Source organism: Tetrao urogallus (genome assembly GCF_951394365.1).
Source record: "Tetrao urogallus genome assembly, chromosome: 31".
Classification (NCBI taxonomy): Eukaryota; Metazoa; Chordata; class Aves; order Galliformes; family Phasianidae; genus Tetrao; species Tetrao urogallus.
The window spans coordinates 325,395-338,240 of NC_136844.1; the positions used below are offsets into that span (position 1 = coordinate 325,395).

General features: G+C 62.1%; 1 protein-coding gene across 1 annotated transcript in view; it reads left to right on the plus strand.

Annotated features, from left to right (window-relative positions):
- Positions 1-12,846, plus strand: part of LRP1 (LDL receptor related protein 1) — a gene marked incomplete at both ends in the record, with an annotated part of 56,899 nt that overhangs the window by 29,661 nt on the left and 14,392 nt on the right. The window contains 33 exons of the mRNA XM_079547714.1: positions 264-446; positions 567-767; positions 870-1,115; positions 1,360-1,557; positions 1,978-2,182; positions 2,269-2,433; positions 2,721-2,965; positions 3,041-3,172; positions 3,247-3,474; positions 3,569-3,743; positions 4,215-4,309; positions 4,425-4,574; positions 4,757-4,897; positions 4,988-5,116; positions 5,951-6,082; positions 6,195-6,329; positions 6,407-6,536; positions 6,655-6,781; positions 6,977-7,128; positions 7,233-7,357; positions 7,462-7,833; positions 8,646-8,835; positions 9,251-9,455; positions 9,595-9,787; positions 10,067-10,192; positions 10,296-10,424; positions 10,810-10,929; positions 11,245-11,358; positions 11,451-11,600; positions 11,719-11,853; positions 12,200-12,316; positions 12,461-12,589; positions 12,672-12,794. Coding sequence (XP_079403840.1) covers positions 264-446; positions 567-767; positions 870-1,115; positions 1,360-1,557; positions 1,978-2,182; positions 2,269-2,433; positions 2,721-2,965; positions 3,041-3,172; positions 3,247-3,474; positions 3,569-3,743; positions 4,215-4,309; positions 4,425-4,574; positions 4,757-4,897; positions 4,988-5,116; positions 5,951-6,082; positions 6,195-6,329; positions 6,407-6,536; positions 6,655-6,781; positions 6,977-7,128; positions 7,233-7,357; positions 7,462-7,833; positions 8,646-8,835; positions 9,251-9,455; positions 9,595-9,787; positions 10,067-10,192; positions 10,296-10,424; positions 10,810-10,929; positions 11,245-11,358; positions 11,451-11,600; positions 11,719-11,853; positions 12,200-12,316; positions 12,461-12,589; positions 12,672-12,794 — 5,397 coding nt within the window. The remainder of the gene's footprint in view (positions 1-263; positions 447-566; positions 768-869; positions 1,116-1,359; positions 1,558-1,977; positions 2,183-2,268; positions 2,434-2,720; positions 2,966-3,040; positions 3,173-3,246; positions 3,475-3,568; positions 3,744-4,214; positions 4,310-4,424; positions 4,575-4,756; positions 4,898-4,987; positions 5,117-5,950; positions 6,083-6,194; positions 6,330-6,406; positions 6,537-6,654; positions 6,782-6,976; positions 7,129-7,232; positions 7,358-7,461; positions 7,834-8,645; positions 8,836-9,250; positions 9,456-9,594; positions 9,788-10,066; positions 10,193-10,295; positions 10,425-10,809; positions 10,930-11,244; positions 11,359-11,450; positions 11,601-11,718; positions 11,854-12,199; positions 12,317-12,460; positions 12,590-12,671; positions 12,795-12,846) is intronic.

Here is a 12,846-nt window from a genome sequence, read left to right on the forward strand (position 1 = left end):
GCTGCTCCCAAATCCCTTCTCTGGGGGTGGGGGCAATGGGCGATGGGTGATAGAAGTGGGGAGGTGGGCACAGCCGGGCAGAGAGATGGGCGCAGAGGAACAATCTCACCCTGTAGGCTCTGCTGCCCTCGTGCAGGGAATCCTGCAGCCTCTGCCTCCCTCCAGGTGCCCCCGTAGCTCCCATCCTCTCTGGCCCCACTGCTGCCCCTCTCCAACCTCCCAGCCCCGGGTGCAGGCGCTGAGCTGCGTGCCCCCCCCTGCAGCCACACGCCCACCTGGGGGCTGCCACACCGATGAGTTCCAGTGCCGCCTGGATGGGCTCTGCATCCCCATGCGCTGGCGCTGCGACGGTGACACCGACTGCATGGACTCCAGCGACGAGAAAAACTGCGAGGGGGTGACCCACGTCTGCGACCCCAACGTCAAATTTGGCTGCAAGGACTCGGGTGAGAGTGGGGCAGAGGGGAACTTCAGAGCCACGTCCCACTGGGGTCACCCTGGGCTCGATGTGGGGGGCGCAGTGAGTGCCGTCCCTGGGTCTGATCCCTCCTTCCTCCCTCCTGCAGCGCGTTGCATCAGTAAAGCGTGGGTCTGTGATGGGGACAGCGACTGCGAGGACAACTCGGACGAGGAGAACTGCGAGTCACTGGTGTGCAAACCGCCCTCGCACACCTGTGCCAACAACACCTCCATCTGCCTCCCCCCGGAGAAGCTCTGCGATGGGTCCGACGATTGCGGGGACGGCTCTGACGAGGGCGAACTGTGCGGTGAGCTGGGTGCTGGGCGCGGGGGGACCTGGCTGCGTGCAGGGGCGGAGGTGACGTGCACAGGGATGAAGCTGACCTGCGCATCCCATCCCCTCCCTGCAGATCAGTGCTCTCTGAACAATGGTGGCTGCAGCCACAACTGCACCGTGGCCCCTGGGGAGGGCATCGTGTGCTCCTGCCCCCTGGGCATGGAGCTGGGAGCGGACAACAAGACCTGCCAGATCCAGAGCTACTGCGCCAAGCACCTCAAGTGCAGCCAGAAGTGCGAGCAGGACAAGTACAACGTCAAGTGCTCGTGCTATGAGGGCTGGATGCTGGAGCCCGATGGCGAGAGCTGTCGCAGCCTTGGTGGGTGCCAGGGGTGGTGTGAGGGTCTCGCGGCTTTGCCTCCTCTGGGTGGCGTTGATCCTGCAGCACCAAGCAGGACCTGGGGGGATGGAAGGGCTCTGAGGCTTTGGGCTCCTGCTTTGTGCCAAGAGTCTGCTGGCTGCTGTGGGACAGGGGGGACGTGAGGCAGAGCTGCCTCCCACTGAGGTCTGCCGGTCCCTCTGCTGTGTCCCCGTCCCCTTCTGAGCTCTCCCTGTGTCCCCAGACCCTTTCAAACCGTTCATCATCTTCTCCAACCGCCACGAGATCCGTCGTATCGATCTGCACCGCGGCGATTACAGTGTCCTGGTGCCTGGACTGCGCAACACCATCGCCTTGGACTTCCACCTCAACCAGAGCTCTCTGTACTGGACTGATGTGGTGGAGGACAAGATCTACAGGGGCAAACTGCTGGAGAATGGGGGTGTGTAGTCCCGGGGTGCTGCAGGGGTCAGGGTAGGGCCCTGGGAAGGAAGGGCTCTGGTGCAGCTCCACAGCTCTGGTGATGATCCCCTTCTGGTCTCCAAAGCTGCTCGTTACGTAGGAGTTAATTAGTGTTCCCAGTGCTTTCTTAATAGTAGTTGCAGCCCAGCATCTGGGAGCACAAAGCCTGGGGCCCCGACTCAGTTGTGCTTTCCGATGCCTGCAGTGCTGCAGAGGGGCAGGAAGGACGGCAGATGTGGGGCTGCATCTGCTGGGGTTCAGGGCCAGCTATAGGAGGGCGTAAATCTCAGATGCGTCCCCACCGCCTGCCCCCGTTGAGCCGGGGGGACCCATTCAGGATGAGGCAGCATGGGTGCGGGGGGGGCAGCCGGCCTCAGCCCCACTGCTCTGCACCCCACAGCTCTGACCAGCTTCGAGGTGGTGATCCAGTACGGGTTGGCCACCCCAGAGGGCCTGGCGGTGGATTGGATCGCCGGCAACATCTACTGGGTGGAGAGCAACCTGGACCAGATCGAGGTGGCCAAGCTGGACGGCACCATGCGCACAACGCTGCTGGCGGGGGACATCGAGCACCCGCGGGCCATCGCCCTGGACCCCCGCTATGGGTGAGAGCAGCTCACCCTCCTTGGGACTGCGGGGGGAGCGTGGTGCTGCTGCATCCCCACTAAGCGCTGCTCCGCTGTTCCCATAGGATCCTTTTCTGGACAGATTGGGATGCCAGCCTGCCCCGTATCGAGGCCGCCTCCATGAGCGGTGCGGGCCGACGCACCATCCACAAGGAGACGGGCTCTGGGGGGTGGCCCAACGGGCTCACCGTGGACTACCTGGAGAAGCGCATCCTCTGGATTGACGCCAGGTAGGTTCGGGTCCCCCTCCTGCTGGACGGTGCCCATCCCCACCCCCCGACGTCTGCTGCGCTGTTCTGCCATTCGTCTGCTTGGCTTGCAGCCTTTGCTCTGTATGGGGTGTTGGTGTCTGTGATGCATTCCAGCCTTTGCTTTGGGTTTTCTCTGCACTGGGGGCTGCGGTGTGCAATGCAGCTCAGCACCGTGCGGGGCGGTGGCCGCTTACACCCTGGGCTGCTGCTGTTGCACTGAATCCCGTTCTGTGCTCTCACCGCTTGTCCCCATCCATCGGGCGCAGGTCGGATGCCATCTACTCAGCCCTGTACGATGGCACGGGGCACATCGAGGTGCTGCGGGGCCACGAGTACCTCTCGCACCCCTTTGCTGTCACCCTCTATGGGGGGGAGGTGTACTGGACCGACTGGCGCACCAACACCTTGGCCAAGGCCAATAAATGGACGGGGCACAATGTGACAGTGGTGCAGAGGACCAACACGCAGCCCTTCGACCTGCAGGTGTACCACCCCTCCCGGCAGCCCCTGGGTGAGCCTTGGTGGGGTGGGGGGCACATTGGGATAGGGGTCCTTGTGTGTGTGTGACGGCCCGTCCTCTCCGCAGCGCCCAACCCCTGCGAAGCCAATGGAGGCAAGGGGCCGTGCTCCCACCTCTGCCTCATCAACTACAACCGCACGCTGTCCTGCGCCTGCCCCCACCTCATGAAGCTGGACAAGGACAACATCACGTGTTACGGTGCGGCCCCAGGCGCTGGGATGTGCTCAGCCCCCCCCAGGGCTGAGGTCCCACCAAATTCCCTCTTCCCGCAGAATTCAAGAAGTTCCTGCTGTACGCACGGCAGATGGAGATCCGCGGCGTGGACATCGACAACCCCTACTACAACTACATCATCTCCTTCACCGTCCCTGACATCGACAACGTCACCGTGGTGGATTACGACGCTGTGGAGCAGCGCATCTATTGGTCCGACGTGCGCACGCAGACCATCAAAAGAGCCTTCATCAATGGCACCGGCGTGGAGACCGTCGTGTCTGCGGGTGGGCGCGGAGGAGCTCTGCCCACGGGGCAGCCCGTCGCTCCTGCACGGCCCGTGGAACCAGCTGACCTCTGTCCCTCCCTGTTGCTTTTCAGACCTGCCGAACGCTCACGGCCTCTCTGTGGATTGGGTTTCCAGAAACCTCTTCTGGACCAGCTACGACACCAACAAGAAGCAGATCAACGTGGCGCGGCTGGATGGCTCCTTCAAGAACGCCGTGATCCAGGGGTTGGATAAACCCCACTGCCTGGTGGTGCACCCCCTCCATGGGTACGTGTGGGGTCTGGGAGCATCAGAGTGCCACCGTGGGCACACATGAGAGCACAGCTGACGCAGCACACGTGTGGTGCAGGGAACAGGTTGTGCACCACGTGTGTCAGCGCATGTGGGAGGTGTGAGAGGGGGAGATGGGTGCGGGTGGTGCTTGCGGGGTGTGCAAGAAGGAGCAGGCTGCGTTCTGGTGTGTGCATGCACGGAGCGTGCGTGAGGAGCTGGGTGCCAACGTGCGTGTCCCAGGAGTGTGTGCACAAAGCTGCAGCAGCGTGCATGGAGCTTTGCAGGGATGGAGCTGTCAGCCTGCACCTGTAGGTACTGGGTGTAGGGTGCTGATTTGGGTGCTGGGCTCTAGGCTGGGTGCTGGGTGCTGGGTGCTGGGTGCCAGGCTCTGGGCTGACACACACAGGCGTGGGCCGTCTCTGTGGGGCTCAGCCTCCCTCCCGGCTCACTATTCCCTCACTGCAGGAAGCTCTACTGGACGGATGGGGACAACATCAGCGTGGCCAACATGGATGGCAGCAACCGCACGCTTCTCTTCACCAACCAGAAGGGCCCTGTTGGTATGGGTGTCCCCCTACATCGCCCCAACCTGGGGGCTCCCATCTCCTCTGCCAGCACCGCCTTCCCCTCCCGATGATGTCAATCCTTTTGACACCGCTGCTCCCTCATCCCCAGGTCTGGCCATCGACTACCCTGAGAGCAAACTGTACTGGATCAGCTCTGGCAATGGCACCATCAACAGATGCAACCTGGATGGCAGCGACTTGGAGGTGATTGTGGCAGTGAAGAGTCAGCTGAGCAAGGCAACCGCGCTGGCCATCATGGGTGAGAGCTGTGGGATGGGCTGCAGGGTCCTGGCCTTCCTCCTGGCCTGCTGCTGCTCCCTGAGAGTGGGCACAGCCCCTTCCCTCCACGCCGTCGCCTTAAAGCTGTGTGGAGCCGTGGCTCTGCTGCGGGGGGAGGAGGGGATGGGGAAAGCTGCTGCATGCTCCTGACCCTGCACGCAGGGGACAAGCTGTGGTGGGCTGACCAGGCCTCGGAGAGGATGGGGACCTGCAACAAGAAGGACGGGACGGAGGTGACGGTGCTGCGTAACAGCACCACGTTGGTGATGCACATGAAGGTGTACGATGAGAGCATCCAGCAGGGTGAGCGGCCGGTGGGGGCTGCATGAAGCGGGGGGGTCCTTGGGGGGTGCCCACCCTGCGTCGCCCCTCACCCTTCACCTCCCCATCCAGCCGGGATAAACCCCTGCAGCGTGAACAACGGCGACTGCTCGCAGCTGTGCCTGCCCACCTCGGAGACCTCGCGTTCCTGCATGTGCACTGCTGGCTACAGCCTGAAGAGCGGGCAGCAGTCCTGTGAAGGTCAGTGCTGCTGTGCCCGTGTCTGTGGGGCAGCCCTGGGGCTCAGTGCCGCATGGAAGGGGCAATGGAAAGCGTGGTGTTGTGTTGGCTTTGCTCCCCGAGGCGCTGAAGTCGCTGTGCGGTCCCAGCCCTGCAGCTGTGAGTGGTCCCCCCAGCTGCTCCCAAAGCTCTACCTCATTTGCCACCGTCATCCTTGGAGAAAAGAGAGCCCTCCCCCATGGTGCTCAGTGCCAGCACCGCTCAAAGGCTGTTTGTGTGCGCAGTGTTCTGTGCTTTTGGCTGGCGCTGGCGGAGTTACGGCACCATCTGGGTCAGGGCAGGGATGGAATAACAACACTGCCCTGCCGTGATGCAGCGCTCTGCGCCAGCACTCAGCTGGAGGTGGCAGCCGGGGGGGGGCTGGCTGTGTCTGTCTGTCTGTCTGTCCCGGACCCACAATGCAGTCAGTGCCCCATAAGGAGCTCTGGGGGTCAGCGCTGCTGTGTGAGGCCCTGAGCCGGGGGATGCAGTGCAGACCTCTCTGGGTGCAGCCCTGGTCACAGAGCGAAGCCAGGAGGGGCTCTGTTGCTGTTCTCTGCTGCTGCCCCACGGTCAGAGGCCCCATCCCATCCCCAGCTGTGTCGATTCTCAGTTTAGAGTGTCTCCTTCCTTTCCTTTACTCACAGCAGTCCCATCCGGGTTGTGTGAGGGCAGCTTTTCCCCTCTGTGTTCACCCGCTCAGTCCGTGATCAGGCAGGGGTGTGAGCAAAGCAGAGGCATGAAGGACATCCCCCTGTTGGTGGGCGTCTGTCGGGATGTGCCCAGCGCTGCACTCAGCATCCCCATGTGCTGCAGGCGTCGGCTCCTTCCTCCTCTACTCTGTCCACGAGGGGATCCGTGGCATTCCTCTGGACCCCAATGACAAATCAGACGCCCTCGTTCCGGTGTCGGGGACCTCGCTGGCCGTGGGGATCGACTTCCACGCAGGTGAGGTGTGGGCTGTGCTGCGGGGCTCTGGGTTGGGGAGGTCGGTGCAGCTCCTGTCCGATCGCACCCCCGGCTCCCATGGCGGTCACCGACGTGAGCCCGCTGCCTGCAGAGAACGACACCATCTATTGGGTGGACATGGGGCTGAGCACCATCAGCCGTGCCAAGAGGGATCAGACGTGGCGTGAGGATGTGGTCACCAACGGCATCGGGCGCGTGGAGGGTATTGCCGTGGATTGGATCGCGGGTGAGTGGGGTCTGCGTTGAGGGGGGGAACCATGGGGCAGTGGGGGGTGGGTGGGCGCTCACAGATCCTCTGTGCAGGAAACATCTACTGGACAGATCAGGGCTTTGATGTCATTGAGGTTGCCAGGCTGAACGGATCCTTCCGCTACGTGGTCATCTCCCAGGGGTTGGACAAACCGCGGGCCATCACCGTGCACCCAGAGAAGGGGTGAGGAAATGCACGCTGTCAGTGGCCGGGGGTTGGGGGGAGCTGCTGCCTGGGGGATGGATTGAGGTCGGAGGGTGCTGCCAAAGGGCCCTGTGGTCACACTGCTGTGTCCCTGCAGGTATCTGTTCTGGACGGAGTGGGGGCAGTACCCCCGCATCGAGCGCTCGCGCCTGGATGGGACTGAGCGGATGGTGCTGGTGAATGTCAGCATCAGCTGGCCCAATGGGATATCTGTCGACTACGAGGTGTGTGTGGGGAGGAGTGTGCGTGGAGGGTCTGGAGCCTGTGGTGCTGGGCGCTGTGGGACCACTCGGACCCCTCTCCATCCACCCAGCAGCCCAGGGCTGTGCTTTGAGCCTTGAGATGGGGTGGAGGTGTGGGGCTGCCTCGGGGCTGGCCCCGTCTGCGCTCTACCATGGGATGGTTTCTCCTCTCCTCAGGATGGGAAGCTGTACTGGTGTGACGCACGGACAGACAAGATTGAGCGGATAGACCTGGAGACGGGCGAGAACCGTGAGGTGGTGCTGGCCAGCAACAACATGGACATGTTCTCCGTGTCAGTCTTTGAGGACTACATCTACTGGAGCGACAGGTGAGGTCCCCACAGCCAGCACTGCTGGGGAGGCTGGTGGGGATGGGCTCAGTGCAGAAGATCCTGCTGGGGCCAAGCCACACCATGACCGGTTCCTGTTGTAGGACCCATGCAAATGGCTCCATTAAGAGAGGCAGCAAAGACAACGCGACTGAGTCGGTGTCCCTGCGGACAGGCATCGGCGTGCAGCTCAAGGACATCAAAGTCTTCAACCGCGCACGGCAGAAGGGTCCGTCAGGGCTGGGTGCCCATGGGGCCGGGCGTGGGGTGGAGGGGGCACGGTCGGGTTGCTGCGCCTTCAGGGCAGAGATCTGAGCTCCTCTATCCACCCAGGCACCAACGTCTGCGCTCAGAACAACGGTGGCTGCCAGCAGCTGTGCCTGTTCCGTGGCGGGGGGCAGCGGACGTGCGCCTGCGCCCACGGGATGCTGGCTGAGGACGGCGTCAGCTGCCGTGACTACGATGGCTACCTGCTGTACTCGGAGCGCACCATCCTCAAGAGCATCCACCTGTCGGATGAGAACAACCTCAACGCTCCCATCAAACCCTTCGAGGATGCTGAGCACATGAAGAACGTCATCGCTTTGGCCTTCGATTACCGCTACGGCTCCAAAGGCAGCAACCGCATCTTCTACAGCGACATCCACTTCGGTAACATCCAGCAGATCAACGACGACGGCACGGGACGCAAAACCATTGTTGAGAGTGAGTGTCCCTGGGGGCTCAGACCCCACTCTTCTCAGCCCCCCTTCCTCCCAAGCTGCCACGTGTGTTGCCTGAGTTTCCCTTTGCCTGGTTCACGTTGGAGTTGGCCTTGGTGATCTCTGCGGGTCCCTCCCAGCACTGGATGTTCTGTGACTCTTTGGTGTTTGGAGTGACGCTCGCTGAGCTCAGCTGGGAATTCTTAGCCTCCTCTGTGGCAGAGGCCTTGGATGTCAGGAGCAGTCGCAGTGCTCCCTCTGGCACAGAAAGCACATCACGAGGCTCAGCCGTGCACGTGGGTGTGCTTTGCTCCAGAAACACGCTGCAGCAGATTTGGGATCTGCTCTGTTTGCACTTCATGGCCAGGCAGAGCTGTGGGGGCTGAGCAGACCTTACCCAGCCCAGCCCTCACCTCCAGCCCTCGCTTTGCACTTGCTCGGTTTCCTTGGCTCCCACAGCTGTAGGAAGGGCTGTGGCTGTTGCTCTGCATCACCAGGGAGAACCTCCAGCGAGGGTTATAAACGCTCTCACTAATGAGCGTATTTACATTTGGCACTCGAGGTGGCTTTTATTACTGAGACCAGGAGAGCAGGTTCCATCTCTCACTGCTACTTCATTAAAGCTTTTGTTGATCATTAACGGGGAGGAGGGCTGGGTGTGCAGCTCAGGTTCCTGGCTGAGAAGCTGGAAGGAAGGATTTCCATACTCTGCCCCCAGTGTGTCCCCTCAGACTCAGTTCTCCCATCCCTCAGAGCAGACCCCCCCGTAAGCTTTGGACCCAAAAGTGCTCACCCCTTGCCATCCTCTCCCTGCAGACGTGGGCTCGGTGGAGGGCTTGGCGTACCACCGTGGCTGGGACACTCTGTACTGGACGAGCTACACCACCTCCACCATCACCAGGCACACTGTGGACCAGAGCCGCCTGGGGGCCTTCGAGAGGGAAACGGTGATCACCATGTCAGGGGACGACCACCCTCGTGCCTTCGTGCTCGACGAGTGCCAGAAGTGAGTGGAGGAGGGGTGCGTTGGGCCAACACATTGATGGCAGGGAGATGGGGATCGCAACGGCACCTTCCCTTCCCTTCCCTTCCCTTCCCTTCCCTTCCCTTCCCTTCCCTTCCCTTCCCTTCCCTTCCCTTCCCTTCCCTTCCCTTCCCTTCCCTTCCCTTCCCTTCCCTTCCCTTCCCTTCCCTTCCCTTCCCTTCCCTTCCCTTCCCTTCCCTTCCCTTCCCTTCCCTTCCCTTCCCCTTCCCCTTCCCCTTCCCCTTCCCCTTCCCCTTCCCCTTCCCCTTCCCCTTCCCCTTCCCCTTCCCCTTCCCCTTCCCCTTCCCCTTCCCCTTCCCCTTCCCCTTCCCCTTCCCCTTCCCCTTCCCCTTCCCCTTCCCCTTCCCCTTCCCCTTCCCCTTCCCTTCTCTTCCAGCCTGATGTTCTGGACCAACTGGAATGAGCAGCACCCCAGCATCATGCGTGCCACCCTGTCTGGTGCCAATGTCCTCATCATCATCGACCAGGACATCCGCACACCCAACGGGTTGGCCATCGACCACAAGGCTGAGAAGATCTATTTCTCTGATGCCACGCTGGACAAGATTGAGCGCTGTGAATATGATGGGACCCATCGCCATGTGAGTGGGGGGAGGGGGGGAAGAGTGGTTGTGTGTGGGCAGGCAGATGGGGCAGGCTGTGTTTGTTTGGGGCAGGCTGTGTTTGGGGCTGTCCCACAGCCAGGATGCTTCGTGTTTACGGCTCGGCAATGTCCTGCAGGTGATCCTGAAATCAGAGCCTGTCCACCCCTTTGGCCTGGCTGTTTATGGTGATTACATCTTCTGGACGGATTGGGTGCGCCGTGCCGTGCAGAGAGCCAACAAATATGTGGGCACCGACATGAAGCTGCTGCGCGTTGACATCCCCCAGCAGCCCATGGGCATCATTGCTGTGGCCAACGACACTGACAGCTGTAAGGATGCCCTGCAGAGAATGTCCAACCGTCCTTCCTTCCTGCCCTGAGGTTGTTCCTTGGGGACATCCCAATCTCCTGGGGACACTCAAGCTCTGTGCAGGCTGAAGAGAGAGAATTCACCCCATTTGTGCTCCTGCTGAGCTCTGGGGAGGATGGACACCCCCAACCCCACGCATCCCCCCACTGAAGTGCCTGGGGAGGATGCCGTGCCTTCCCCACCCCCACCAGAGGACGCAGGGAAAGAGCTGCTGAGTGTGCCTGCTCTGTCTCTCCTAGGTGAGCTGTCCCTGTGCAGGGTGAACAACGGCGGCTGCCAGGACCTGTGCCTGCTCACCCCCAAAGGACACGTCAACTGCTCGTGCCGTGGCGAGCGCGTGCTGCAGGAGGATTTAACTTGCAAAGGTGGAGGGGAGGTGGAAGCTGACAGCCGGCAGGAGGGGATGGGGTGGAGGAGAAGGGGCTCCTCTCCTCCCGGCAGCACTGACCCTCCTTGCACCCCTCCCAGCTCTGAACTCCACCTGCAACGTGCACGATGAGTTCGAGTGTGGCAACGGCGACTGCATCGACTTCAGCCGGACGTGCGACGGCGTGGTGCACTGCAAGGACAAGTCGGATGAGAAGCAGTCCTACTGCAGTAAGGTTCCTCCTCTTGCTGCTTCGCTCATCCCACACGTGCACCCTGCTCAGCCGGCAGGGCTCCTGGCTGCTGGCTGCCAGCTCACGTCCCTCTGCTGCTCTGTGTCCCTCTTTGCCCCAGAGCTGGGACAAAGCGGCTGGGCTGTGAGGTCTGCAGAGCTGCCCTAATTCTGGAGAATGGGACCTGAGCTGTCCCATTTGGGTCTGCAGCACCCTTGCTCTGCAGCAGCCCTTGCTTTGCAGCTGGGGAGGATCTCTGCTGCAAAAAGCCAAGCTTAAAACCAGGAATCCATTTCCTTACTCTGCTTGTGCAGTTTCTCCTCTGTTGAAGGGTCCCACGTCGCTGGCAAACCCCCAACACTGACAGCCCCGCTCTCTCGCAGGCAGCCGCAAATGCAAGAAGGGTTTCCTGCACTGCATGAACGGGCGCTGCATTGCCAGCCGCTTCTGGTGCAACGGTGTGGACGACTGCGGGGACAACTCGGACGAAGTGCCGTGCAACAGTAAGGGATGGCTGCCCGCCAGGGTGCTGTCAGCTGCCTGGGATGGGGACAGAGGCATTGGGAAGGGGTTACCTTCAGCTCGACAGGAGGGCTGAGCGGAGAGTCAAGGTCTAAATTGGTTGTGCTGCTGTCAGACACAGAGCGGGGAGGGAGAGCTCTGCAGGCACCGTAGCAGCACTCAGAGCTGCCTGAAAGTCAGGGCTGGGGGAGCACGGGGTGATGGCGGCATGCAGTGTGACCGCGGTGGGTGTGGAGGAGCAGCAGGGCGGCCGTGGGTGCCGGGACCCCCACCCAACCTCACCAACCTCATTGCAGAAACCAGCTGCGCTGCCACCGAGTTCCGCTGCCGCGATGGGAGCTGCATTGGGAACTCGAGCCGTTGCAATCAGTTCATCGACTGCGAGGATGCTTCGGATGAAATGAACTGCAGTGAGTGCCCTGCATGCGTCCCGCATCCCCACTGCCCCCAAGCGCTGCGTGCCAGAGCTGCGGCCATCAGCTTACGCCGTGCCTCCCCGCAGCTGCCACTGACTGCAGCAGTTACTTCAAGCTGGGAGTGAAGGGCACCACGTTCCAGAAGTGCGAGCACACGTCCCTGTGCTACGCGCCCAGCTGGGTGTGCGACGGGGCCAATGACTGCGGAGATTACTCAGACGAGCGCAACTGCCCCGGTGAGAGCTCCCAGCGTGGGCATGCATCGCCGCTGAGCGCATCTTCCTTTGGAGGGGCCCATATTCGGGCAGGGGGGCCCACACTGCTGTTCTCACGGCTGTTTTCTTCCCACCCCAGGTGGGAGGAAGCCCAAATGCCCGGCCAACTACTTTGCCTGCCCCAGCGGGCGCTGCATCCCCATGACGTGGACCTGCGACAAGGAGGACGACTGCGAGAATGGAGAGGATGAGACGCACTGCAGTGAGCGGCAGGGTGGGGAGAGCACGGGGCACAGTGGGGGGAGAGAGCAGAGGGACCCCTCCTCCGAGATCCCACAGCCAGGGAGCAGCCCCCAGTGCTCTTTGTGCCCTTATTCCACAAGCCTGGACCTCTCCCTGTGAGCAGAGCAGATCTGCTTGCCCAGCACTTGTGTGTGCCCACGGTCACTTTAAGGGTGCTTGGTTGCAGCTCTTGGAGTTACTTTTTATGTTCCAACCTCCCCGATCAAACCTCACACTGAAGCCATCCCAGCTCCATACCGGGCTCCCACATCACTCCTCCTTCCCAGCACGATGCAGGGCTGTTGCCCCAGCCCTGAGCCCCTCCTCTCCCCTCCCAGACAAGTTCTGCTACCCCGTGCAGTTCGAATGCAACAACCACCGCTGCATCTCCAAGCTGTGGGTGTGCGACGGGGCCGACGACTGCGGGGACGGCTCTGACGAGGACAGCCGCTGCCGTGAGTGCTGCAGCCCCACTTCTCCGCCGCCACCTCCCCGCACTTCTCTGCCCTCCTGCATTCTGCACACCCTGGAGCACGAGGCTCCTGGCCTGGAGCGCAGCCTCTCCATGAGCGGCTCTTCCCCGATTATCCCTTCTCCAGGGCTGACCACGTGCAGCACGGGGTCCTTCCAGTGCCCAGGTACCTACGTCTGTGTGCCAGAGCGCTGGCTCTGCGATGGGGACAAGGACTGCGCTGATGGGGCCGATGAGACCCTCGCTGCTGGCTGCCGTGAGTCCCCCAGGGGGCTGGGGAGGGGGGAGTTGGAGGGAGGACGTGGAGAGCAGGGACTGAGCACACCGCATCATCCCAGTGTACAACAACACCTGCGATGAGCGGGAGTTCATGTGCGGGAACCGTCAGTGCATCCCCAAACACTTCGTCTGTGACCACGACGACGACTGCGGCGACGGCTCCGATGAATCCCCGGAATGTGGTGGGTGCTGGGGGGGGCTGGGGTGAGCGGGGGTGGGTGGGTGAGCAGAGGG